Source organism: Choristoneura fumiferana, chromosome 16 (genome assembly GCF_025370935.1).
Source record: "Choristoneura fumiferana chromosome 16, NRCan_CFum_1, whole genome shotgun sequence".
NCBI classification, from domain to species: domain Eukaryota; kingdom Metazoa; phylum Arthropoda; class Insecta; order Lepidoptera; family Tortricidae; genus Choristoneura; species Choristoneura fumiferana.
The window spans coordinates 4,778,349-4,790,724 of NC_133487.1; the positions used below are offsets into that span (position 1 = coordinate 4,778,349).

The following is a 12,376-nucleotide window of genomic DNA, read 5'->3' on the forward strand; positions in this document are numbered from 1 at the left end:
CTGGCAAAGTAAGGTCAGAAAAGTGAAGTAAATTCTTCTGTTTTTTTCGACAGAACATCTAGGAATTGTATTTTGAAATTATCTGCTGTTCGGACAATTATAAGCAACCTTAGTACTCCGCGCTGTTAGTGGAGCTATTTTATTCCATTTGCCCAGGAACTTTAAAAACAAAATAGGTACCTACTACATGATGTATTATTAATTTATTAAATTTTCGCGATTCACACTCGTAGCGGTTGACCACGGCCGCTGCAATGTGTTCGAAACGACGATAGATTGAGAAATAAATACATTGTAGGTAGTCGTGATTAATTAAGTCCCAAAATATTTGTATTAAGTAGGTACCTAGCTATCTCATAACATAACTTTGAATTCTAGGTTCTGTTGATAGAGAAAAACTATATTAGAAAAACTATATTTGAAACTGAGACACATTGGCGATCTAGTATTAATTTTCAGGGGGGGGCCTAGCCTGGATTTTCGTGTGAAGATATCAGTATTATAGAATTTTGAATCGGTAGCCCAAGATCCTGGGGTGGGCACTAGACCATACTGGGGTGGGGTGTATGTATATACGCCTATGCTGGCTGATACAGGATATGGCAATGGGTAAAAAAACAAGAGACCTTTATCTATGTCACCGCCGTGGGTAGCGTGTGCTATATTGAGAAGGCACTGCATAGTACCACGAGAGTTGCAGTGAATGAAGTGCACATACAGCTACAAATAGAACTGATTGCGTTAAAGGAGAACGAATTAAAGGAATGAGTTAATGTCAAAATCCTGGTGTTATTACATGACAAGTTCTTGTCTGCGTGACCTCAACTCTGGTGGCACTACCTATAACCTATAGCATGATTTTGTGGCCTTACGGCCACAAATTGTTGAATCCCCGTGTAAACGACCCTTCTGTTTAGTGAAATATAAATAAAGGTCAAGCGACTGGCAACCGCAGCGCCACGGACGGCGGCAATCAAAAGACGTTTGCACAGTTATTATTGCTTTATTGACTGAGGATATTTGCAGCTCGAGATAAAATGCCGTATCGCCTGGAGAAATGTCCAAGAATCGGATTTTGGAAATCCGTGCCGAGATAAGTAGAGACAGTGGAGTCGTTCGATGTTAACCGTTAGACCACGCTTGGGTTACCAGATACAAATTTAAAAATACCTACTTACCAAATTCTTGAATTGATTATTATCAGTTATTTTTATTAATTTTGTCCTTTGGGTTGACTGTCTCCATTGTGTTTAGTTTTGTAACATGTGTAACATGTGGTTAGTTTTGGCCCACAATTTGGTGTTTTTATTGGACCCTGTTGTATGTTGTTTATAATATGGGCCTAAGATAGCTCCCTACCTACCCTCCGTAGGGTCAAAATACCCCGACTTAACGCTATTTAAGAATTTGTTGCTACTTGTACGAAGCTCCAAAAAAATAACTCTGACTTCACGCTAAGTTAGGTATGTACTTGAACTTTTTAACTTCTCAGAAATGTTCCAATCTGAACAAAAAAGAGCTTCTGAAATTTACTTTTAATGAGCCAATAAGCGAAATTAATTATCTGTTCAATTTTACTTTGCCGTCTGCGCCGTAGCCCAAAGGTGAAGGTTCAATTTATTGGTTTTCGCCCCGGCAGCATTGCGCTACGCCTATTCTGTGACACGGACAAATATCTCCATCAAATTAATTAATTACGGACGCGCACGTCAACCATATTGCGTGGGTTTGATTCCCACCAGTAGTGGTGGCCGCCCCGGGCGGAAATTTTGGAGGGGCGGCAAAATTCCATAATAAAAAATACTGAATAATATCTAGATTAGATAATAATAATATTTCAGTTTTGTTTCACCTACGATTCTGACAGATTAGAATGAGCACGAAATTTTCTATTAAGTACGTAGGTAAGGTACTTATACTGTGACGAAATCGGGAAATCTCCTTTCTACAATAATGATAAGTATCTTAGTTTTTAAGACTTAAACAAGAGGGCGGCAAATCTTTCTCCCACCCCGGGCGGCTGATACACGCTACGCCACTGATTCCCACGTCCTGCACAGTCAGCAGAAGTGGTGAGCAAGATGAACAGCTTAAATCTAGGTATGAAAGAAAACTACTGAGGCTACATACTGTATCCATAGCTAGCGCGTGTTAGCTATATCCCAAGCTAAGCAGTCCTATATCGCTACATGACCAACCACTTCGAAAGAAACACAACAGTGCAAGCACTGCTGCTTCACGGCAGGATTAGCGAGCAAGATCATGGTAGTAATCCAGGCGGATCTTGCACAAGGTCCTACCATCTGCACCTGGTCGTTTGTTTAAGATGTTTCATTTTGGCCGTATCGGAGAAGCTACGTCACTTGTCACGATGACGCGACCTGTGCTACGGGCGGGCATCCGAGGTAGCTTCCCTGGGTTCTCCACAAAGAGGCCCCCTATAGTTTAAGGATATCCTTTAGACGGCTCAGCAACCAACCAACCAACCAATTTCGGATCGGTCAAGCGATAAATCCACTTTTCGCCGATGAACAACTTAGTAATGTTATTGTTAATGTGTGAGTTTTGAGTCATCTGTACACAAATGATTAATGTATTGTTGGATTATTTATGTGTTAACGTCGTCATTACAGTCAGTTGACATTTTCTTTTTGCATGTAAGTGTGCGGAGCTGCACTTGTGTGCACATTTCCCCCCGCAACAAACGCCAGAACTATTTTAAAGGTAATCTACCGCTAAGGCCCCCCCTTCTGGGCCCTTCCGGTTGGAAGCCCGCGTTGCTCTAAGCTCTGGTGGAAACAGCTGAGCGGAGCGAGGCGAGGAAAACGAAGCGATTCTATTGGTTCATGAAAAACATTCCTCGCACATCTCTGGTGGAAACGCAGCCTTATGACGTGAGAAATTATTGTACAAGTTATGGTGGATTAAAATGGTGGAAATTATTCTAATTATAAATAAACCCGCGTAGCTCACCCAAAACTATGAGATTTGACATTTCGGAGACCTCACGCTACACTAGCGCCTCTAGTGGCGAATTCATACGCGATAGCCCTCATTACGCGCCGCGGATGAAATCTAGTAAAGAATATTCATATTGTATTGTGGATAGCTCAATTAGCTCCTAAGTATGCATTTCGGATAAGATACAATAATTATTCAACATATATGTTATGAGTTCAGTGAATATCTGTTTGTCAGTCTGTGCTTAGTTCATGATGAAACTCGCAAGGATAATCATTTTGTAACATTACATTGGATACATCTTTTTGTAGTTGACTGTATGTACTATACCTGACAAAACCAAACTGAGGATTTATGAAGGTACCTACCCTCTTTTAAGTAGACCTTTTATTATATTTATTATGTATATTCCACATAGAAGACATAAATATCTTAACATAATAAGTTAAAATAAGCCAAATATATCTTGTCCACGATTCTTAATTGATCTAATTAATTATTCTAATGATTTAAATATATGCTTTTTATAATATTTCAGTTCTTCCACACTCTCTAGAATATCATCAATTGACCTGTGTCTAAATTTCTTCTGCGGTATTCCTGAATAGTCTTTTTGGTACCATCGTCTTGCCAATTCTTTTATTGTGCTCACATCAATAATTCTATAGTGTAAGTAATTATTAAAACGTGGCATGTATTTATTCAAGAACAGACGGTCCATATAGACACTATTGCCTCCCAGCGGGCATCTCTTCTCTGGTACATGGATGCTAACAAATTCGAGAATCTGCCTTTCTGCGTCCTGAACTGACAGCTTCGATTTGCGGCTAGCCTCCGTCAGTCCACTCTGAAATTGAACATAACACATGATATTAACACTACTTGGTTTGGCTGAAATATCTCCATGAGAATAATAAAGCTACATAGTGCTAGCGAATACTAGCGATATGCCAGAAAAAGCAGCAAATGTGGTGTTAAAAGCATGAAAGTCGATTGCTCTTTAGGCCATACAAAAAAAAAAACACTTTCGATGGAGATTAAACCATTTCGATGCAGTTTGGTCACAAATATTTTTGACCCGAGAATTTTATATATTAGAGATAACACTAATTATAATGACCGACCATGCTTTAACAACCAAATGTAAGCTTTCAATGTAGTTACAACGGTTTTGACTGTAAATGATTTCAACTCATGTCAATGTATCTCTGAAGCCCAGCACACATGGTGAAACGCGACTGCGACTTCTAGTTACTTTTGAGTTTCATTTGAGTTTATGCCATAGACTCCTTTGAGAGACCACACATGACGCAACCAGTTTAAAACCGGTTTGAAACACATTGCAAATCAGTTACATTGAAACTGGCATGCAGGAAACTCATGTTTGTGTTTCATCGGCTTAGCATCTTTTTTGGTGCAATAAAATGGCTGAGGAGATAAAAACATAAAATTTGTGTGGGAAGTTGACTTTTGCTCATACGATAACAATCCATGAATCGATCAGTTTCTTGTAATTTTTCGGCAGCTACAAACATATTAAACGGCAGTTGATATTCTTCTCAATATAGGGAGGGAAGTATCCACACACTTCTTCGTTTACGCCACCTTTGTCGAAGATACAAATACAGAACCACAACTTCTTCATCACTTGAACTAGACATTTTGTAGACAGATGTCTACACACAGAACAGATGTTCTCAAAACGGAAATGATCAAAAATTATTTTATCACATTGTGGTTGTGGCGTGTGTGGAAAACGATTGAAACTAGTTTCAAACCAATAATTTCAAGTTTTGTTGCAGCTGCGTTTCACCATGTGTGCTGGGCCTAAGTTTTTGGAATTTGTGTGAAACTAATTACCTACATTTCAAATTTACCCTGATTTCAAATAAATGCAAACAAAATGTAAATCAATACCTCACCATGTTGCGCCATGCACCATGTCGCCATTTTATCCAAAATACTATCAGGCTGGTGTATTATTAAGTTAGGACCTGTGGCCACCACATTTAAATCAGCATCCGTTATTAAGCAGCCTATCTCCATAATGTGGTCGTTCTCTATGTTCAAACCAGTCATTTCTAAGTCCACCCACACAATACGCTTAGCTGCTTCTCTGGCTAGAGGTGTCATGTTTTGTTTTAGTTGATTTTCTGTAATAAAAATACGGCAGTATTTCAGTTTTACAAATTTTGGAGTTGTATTTCACTCTTATGCTTTCATTTTTCGATTAAATCTATACCTGGTACATGTAAACAAGCGAATCACTAAAATGATCGACAAGGTTATAAAAAAACTTACTGCTTGACATAGGCCGAATGATACTTTTGACTATATTGTTTACATGCAACGTTAAAAAATTACGCAAACTATACATTTATATTCTTTTAAATAAATAACTAACGCAAAAAATCGGCCTCCCTCCGCTCTCTTTACAAACACGCGAATTTTTTTCAAATGAAAAATCGACAAGACAGATTAAGATTTTAGAGTATTTAGAGGTTATTTTTTTTTTTTTTTTTTTTTTTTATAATTCGTCCGTTCGGACAGGCTAAAGTCAGGGACCATATCGCCTCGTCATCAGTTAATACTTATAATTTATTTCAACTTCTATATATTATTTCCATGTCAATTTAATAAAATTTCTTCAATATTTTTCTTTCCCAACGTTGTCATATCCAATAAAACTTCTTCAGTATTTCTTTCAATGTTGTCATATCCATTTAAACTTCTTTAGTATTCTTTCTATATTGTCTTATCCAGTTAAACTTCTTCAGTGTTTGCTTTCTATGTTGTCACATCCAATAAAACTTCTTCAGTTATAGTCAAGTCCGGTGTATAGATATTCAATCCAGAAAATACAAGATAATTATTTAAAACTTATAACCTACATAGATGATCCTTTAAAAATCCCTGCAAGGAAATAGTCTGACAGCTCTGATTTGACGCCTGTCAGTTGATTTACCAATTACTTAAAAACTAACCTACACTACACTGAAACGATAGAAAATTAGAATTATACAAAGAATGAAGCAATATTATAACTTTGTACATTAATGAGACAAATTATATTTCTTTTACTGTTGATACAATGAAGTTGTACAGTGGTTCATATGTAGAATGATTCATTAACAGCTCTTGAACAGAGAGCGGGACCAGATGTGGTTCTCCGTAAATGCGGATTAATTCGTCCATCAACACAAGGCGCTGAATGCCGAAAGACGAACAATGATAAATGATATGATCTATGGTTTGATCCTCATTTGACTGACACAATTCACAACGAGGATCACTTATAATTTTCATACGATGCAAATGATGATTGAGGCGAAAATGACCTAACCTAAGACGACAGATTGTGCTGTAAAAGCTTATATTACGATAGATATTACCTTTACGTAACCAAGATACAGATTGTAAGTTTACATTTAAGGCAGCATACCAAGAACCCTTGTTTTCTACTTGCACAACATGATCCCATTGTTTTTTCCACTGAACATACATTCTTTGTTTCAGTATTGGAATAGCATCAGTATATGGGAGTAGGACATCAAAACTAACGTCAATAGATGGAGAAGAGTTTGCAATTGACTGAGCCAAGAAATCTGCATTTTCGTTACCAGATACGCCTATATGTGAAGGAGTCCACATGAATTCGATAACAAATTTGTTTTTTAAGTGAAGCTCAGACCAAAGATCTTTAATTAGAAAAATTAAATAATTTGTATTAGATTTTACTTTATTATTTTTTATAGCTTTTAATACACTCATACTATCACTGACAATTACCCATTTACATGCCTCTTTTTGCCTTGATATGTGCTTCAGTGCACAAAGAATAGCAAATGCCTCAGCTGTGAAAATACTAGCATGCTTGTCTATTTTGAAACCAAGACCCATTTTGTTTTCGGAGTTGTATATAGCTGAAGATACACTAGACTCATTCTTTGATCCATCTGTATAAATTAATTTAAAACCATTCCATGAAGCTAATTTCTCATATACTTGTTCCTTTCTGGAGAGACCATTATCAATCACAACATTTATAGGACTAAATTTACTTTCATAAGGCCCATCGAAGCAAGGTAAGTGGTTATTGCTTTTATGTATACTAATTTGATTTAAAAAACTGCTAAATTCAGATAGGCCCTGCAAAACATAAAAAGATTTTTGGAAAGGCAATAGATTAATATTCAAGAGTTCTTTTAAAAGGTGGTTGTCATATTCAGCATGTAGTTTTACAACAAATCTTTCCTTCAAATATGCAAGTCTTATTGTTACTGGAGGGAGATTACACTCTACTTGTAATGAAACAATAGGAGTGGTTTTAAATGCTCCAGTCACAACACGCATGCACTTATTTTGAATTTTTTCTAAACTCTCTATAATTTTATGGTCTGAAGCAAAACACATAAACCCATATTCAAAATGACTGCGAACTAAAGATTTATAAAGCATAAGTAATATTTTGGGTCCAGCCCCCCATTTTGTACCACGCAATGACTTAAGGATATTAAAAGCTTTATTGGCTTTGACTTCTAAATGCTCAGCATATTTTTTCCAGGATAAATTGTGACAAAATATGACACCCAAAAACTTAGTATCTGTGACTATTGGCAGAGGTGTATTATTATACAATAAAGAGGGCAAAGTAGCTTTAGATTTTAGACCAAAAACGACAACTTTAGACTTAGATGGATTAACTGCGAGATTTAAATAAGAGAGGTAATTATGGAGTTTTGTTAATGCTAGGTTTAAGTTATTTATTATTGTGTTAAAATTATTTCCAGATAAATATACAACAAGGTCATCAGCAAATTGTAAATTTTTGATATTAGGACCCATTACCAAATTTAAGCGACGTATATACAGAATGAAGATCAGAGGGGATAAAATTCCACCCTGACAAACTCCTATGGAAGATAGTCGAGGACCAAACAATCCACCATCATACTTCACAAACACTTTTCTACAAGATAGAAATTTTTGAATCCACTGTACAACTTTAACTGGAATACATATATTTAAAAGTTCTGTACATAAAATATCAATATTTACATTGTTAAAAGCACCAGTAATATCAAAAAACACTGAAATAAGTTTGTTGTTAGTTTTGATGCTTTTCAGTATATCTAAATGAAACAAAGATATGCTTTCACGTGCTGAACGACCTCTACGAAAACCATACTGATTGTTTGGAAGCAATCCATTATGTTCTACATAATATTCAAGACGCTGCTTAAGTAACTGTTCAAAGACTTTTCCTGCGCATGATGTCAATGTTATAGGACGATAAGAGTCTGGATTAAACCTAGGTTTGTCAGATTTTAATATAGGAATGATGCAATCAGTTGTCCATTCAGGTGGTATGTCGTTTTTTGTCCAAAGTGCATTGTAAATATTTAGTAAAATAATCAGACAACTCTCTGGCAGTTTCTTGAACATCATATATGGAATTCCATCTAAACCAAACGAAGTATCCCTGCGTGAATATATTGCAGATTTCAATTCTTCAAGGGTAAATAAGTTTATGAGATAATCATTGTGCGGGCTGGAAGGGGATTCAAGAGACAAACTACTTACATTTTCCACACTATCAGGAGTATATTTTTGTAAGAAATCTAGAATCCATTCATGATTACTATTAGAGTGTCGAGGAACATAAGTTTTATTGAATTTGCGCATGAAGCGCCAAATTACTGACAATGGAGTAAACCGATTAAAAGAAGTGCATAGATCAGCCCAAGAATTTTGTCTTTCTGTTTTAATAACAAGTTTTTTCTTAGCTTGGAGTTTCTTAAATTCTAGGTAATTTTCTAAAGTAAAATTTTGTTTAAAATTGATGTACGCCTGTTTGGAGTTTTGAACAGCTGTGGAACATTTATCATTCCACCATGGAAGATTAGATTTTTTCTTAGATTTTCTAACAGTACAAAAACGATTAGGACTATTTGTCATGGGACAGGGACCTTTATGATTCGGTATGGACTCTGTGACAGCACACATTAGGATATTCGTGAACAAATTGTAGGCCTCAAGAGGCGTGTAAGAGTCGAACTGAAAGTTATTTAACTTACACTCCACCTTCTCGGCATACATTTGCCAATTCACCATTTTAAAATTGGGGTGAGTGGGCAAATGTACTCCATTTACATTATTATTTACAAAATTATTTACATTGTTATTTAGAACCAAATTGATTATTCCAGGTAGATGATAACTACCCAGAGGATCGTCGTGGACTGACCAAGTACAAAGAGGAGCCAACGATGGAGAAACTATGGCTAGATCCAACGCATTAGGACGCCAAGTCATTGAGCCCACAGTAGTGGGCGTGCCATCATTTAAAAGTACCAGAAAATTATCATCGACAACATCTAACACAGTACGACCACGTGATGAAGTAGAACAACAACCCCATGACGTGTGATGAGCATTAAAGTCTCCTGCGATTATCATGGGTTCGGGTATAGATTTAATTAAATTTTCAAATTTTGTTTTTTCAAAAACTGGGTTGCAATTTGTAGGGCTATAAAAGCTTACTATACTAATTTGTTTACTATTAACAGATATTTGTATACAAATATTTTGAAGAGAGTCATCAAAAAATGTGTTAATTTTGTTATATGCAATACTATTATGTATCAGAATACATACACCATTATGTTTGTTACCACAATCATTGCGCTCTATGTTAAACCCAGGGACCTTTAGCCTCAGATGAGGCTTTAACCAGGTTTCGCAAATGATCGCAATATCTATATGTTCTTGATATAAAAAGTTTGTAAATTCGTGCCTATTGTGGAGTATACTCTGAGCGTTCCAATGTACGATTTTGAGAGCGTTCATTATGCTTTAGATTGAGCGTTCCCTCTTATCGTACCTTGGAACGCTGCACGTATTGTTTCTGTATTTATAGGCGATTCGTTTTTATTAGCTACTAGCTTTATGATCACTTGCGTGATCATATTTAAAAATGATTGAGATTTTAGCATATTTTCTAAGTAGGTTTCGGCTGTCCTAGCCGCTAGTTGGGGGAAAGACTTTTCATTAAATAGATCAGCATAGGCTGCAGTTCGGGATTTGATTTTGTTTTCTTCTATTTTGGTTTTTTTAATAGGACAAGACGCGGAAATTGCAATATGTTTACCTTTGCAGTTGGCGCAAACTGGATTTTGTTTGTCGGCGCCACAGGCCTTATAATTGTGATTTTCGGAACAGATAGAGCAAACCTCATTATTTTTGCAAAATTTAGCAATATGTCCGAACTGTTGGCACTTTAAGCATTGCTTAACTGGAGGGACATATTGCGTCACCTCGTGTCTCCATGAGTCCAGGTACACGTACTCAGGCAGCTGGGTAGAGGCAAACGTTACTGCGACAGTCTGCGTGGGAATATACGCGACCTCGCCCCCATCTGCCCTCACCCTGCGCATGAATCGCCGCACCTGGATGACGTTTCGTGAGCTGCCGATCATTGCGAATATATTTTTGTTAGATAAACCAACTGGGACAGATTTTACGACTCCAGTAACTTCTGTGTCTGCTGCGGGGATTGAGGCGTTAAGCCCCAATTCGTCTAGGAATTTATTATGACCTAAAAACGTGTTGGCATTGTTTGACAAATCGAATGTTATAGCCACTTTATACTTATTCATAGGCCTCAGATGTAGCACTCCCGATATGGCGTATTTTCTTATGGCCTGGGACAAGTTTACTTTATCGCCATCCGAAAACGGCTTGTCGGCGCATTGGTGTGTGAGGAACACAACGAAGTCTCGCCTCTGTGAATTTTCTGGATATTTACGAGAATAATTTGTTACCTTGTACGGCCTGTACTTATCTACATCGTTTTCATAATCGGAGTCCTCGGCGGAGGACCCTCTGTCTTCAGCACCTTCTTTTTTTTTCCGTTTTTTAGATTTCTCCCGTCCCATTATAGCTTATGTAATATTTACACACTTATCCGTAAGTATGTACAGATATTTACACCTAAAAACAATATATACAGAATTATTAATAATTATAAATATTTTTTTTTGGAAATTCGCGCCTTTCCCTCTCGAAGGTTCCCGCCTTTCTTTAGAGGTTATGTTTATGTATGATTTTGTGCTAGTGCTACCAAGTAATTCATCTTAAACCCTCCAATACGAACTGAATCGTTTATACAATTTATCGATCATTTTGTTTAGTTATGAACCGTTGCTGAAATTAAATAGATTACCTAAAACCGTTTAATGTTTATTTAAAACTAAATAATTCGATAAGTAGTAACTTTACTACAGTATGGACCATGATTCTATAATTCTTTGAGTATTCAACTAGCCATTAGCGGCTAATGATTAGCCATAATTAATGGGAAATAATAAGTGCAGCGTCTAAAGTTATATTAATTCCCATTAATTATGGCTAATCATTAGCCGCTAATGGCTAGTTGAATACTCAAAGAATTATAAAATCATGGTCCATACTGTAGTAAATGTAGTAAAATTCCTGTAATTTGATGATGAAAGGGAATGATCTTATTATGAACATTTTAATAAGATCATTCACTTTGATCATCAAATTACAGGAATTTTACGATCATAGCAACATTTTTTATAAATGCCACAGATAGGACATAAAAAGGAATGGGATTACCGAGAATCAAAGATATAGCTGTCAAACTATCAAAATAGAGAAGATTATCAAGTTGACCTATACAACATTGAGTCAGCGAGCACATTGTTACTTCTAATAACATAATTAACAAAGAACATTTTGTATTTTCGTTGTAAAATCAGATTACACTGAGCTTCCTCATTTATTGAACTTATTCATAAAAAACAAAAATTCTACTACTTTCCACTACAAATTCATTGATTACCTTGAACCTTAGTATCGGTGTATTTAGTAGTGTAGTCTGTGACCTAGCCTCAAAAATAGCTACATACACTACATATTTATTATCGGAAAATTTTCATCGTTTCGATTGACAACAGCACAATCATACGATGTGCGATTTATTTGTGTTGTCTGTGCAGCATTTTCCTTACGATTGTCATGGTGTCTAAAGGTTGATTTTGTTTTATTGTATTTTTCATTCATATTAACGATACAACAAACCTTTCGAAAGGTAAACATGAATAGAATAATTTTGAGTCCCTGTCGGTGCCTAAAAAGATCAAGTAAGTACCCAATCCCTTCTGATATTCAGAAGAATAGTGAATAGCTTATAACCTCTACCTTCGGCGGAATGAGACTTTTCTGATTGATTGGTTTGCAGTTTTCATTGTAACGATAATTTGTTCTAAATTGAAGGAAATATGTTACATTATTTGTAGTTTCCATGAAACGGTTGGAGTTTACATTATGATTGTTTATTTTCTTTATTGCGACCATAAAATGGTGATTTGTTGATACTAGTCCATGGCTC

The 12,376-nt window shown here is 36.2% G+C and overlaps 2 protein-coding genes and 1 long non-coding RNA gene across 7 annotated transcripts; 1 reads left to right on the top strand and 2 right to left on the bottom strand.

Annotated features, from left to right (window-relative positions):
• Positions 1 to 3,306: 3,306 nt before the first annotated feature.
• On the bottom strand, positions 3,307 to 5,451 carry LOC141436448 (oligoribonuclease, mitochondrial-like). 3 transcript variants are annotated; one of them, XM_074099436.1, is made up of 3 exons: positions 5,366 to 5,451; positions 4,879 to 5,114; positions 3,307 to 3,808 (listed from the first exon to the last, which is right to left on the bottom strand). In XM_074099436.1, the coding sequence occupies exons 2-3, from the start codon at positions 5,092 to 5,094 to the stop codon at positions 3,458 to 3,460; spliced, it is 567 nt and encodes a 188-aa protein (XP_073955537.1). In that variant the 5' UTR covers positions 5,095 to 5,114; positions 5,366 to 5,451; the 3' UTR covers positions 3,307 to 3,457. The 3 variants fall into 3 exon arrangements, with proteins under 3 accessions (XP_073955537.1, XP_073955535.1, XP_073955534.1); XM_074099434.1 differs by having other exon boundaries at positions 5,204 to 5,442; XM_074099433.1 differs by having other exon boundaries at positions 5,263 to 5,440.
• An 835-nt stretch (positions 5,452 to 6,286) lies between these two features.
• Positions 6,287 to 9,259, top strand: LOC141436450 (uncharacterized). 3 transcript variants are annotated; one of them, XR_012452307.1, is made up of 3 exons: positions 6,287 to 6,377; positions 6,478 to 8,276; positions 9,171 to 9,259. It is a non-coding gene; the product is annotated as an uncharacterized lncRNA (long non-coding RNA). The 3 variants fall into 3 exon arrangements; XR_012452308.1 differs by having other exon boundaries at positions 6,478 to 7,686; positions 9,171 to 9,256; XR_012452306.1 differs by lacking the exon at positions 9,171 to 9,259 and having other exon boundaries at positions 6,478 to 7,686; positions 8,089 to 8,174.
• A 550-nt stretch (positions 9,260 to 9,809) lies between these two features.
• Positions 9,810 to 10,998, bottom strand: LOC141436446 (uncharacterized). The gene has a single exon (XM_074099431.1). It carries the CDS (start codon positions 10,896 to 10,898, stop codon positions 9,810 to 9,812), a length of 1,089 nt encoding a protein of 362 aa, XP_073955532.1. The 5' UTR covers positions 10,899 to 10,998.
• Between the last annotated feature and the right edge of the window lie 1,378 nt (positions 10,999 to 12,376).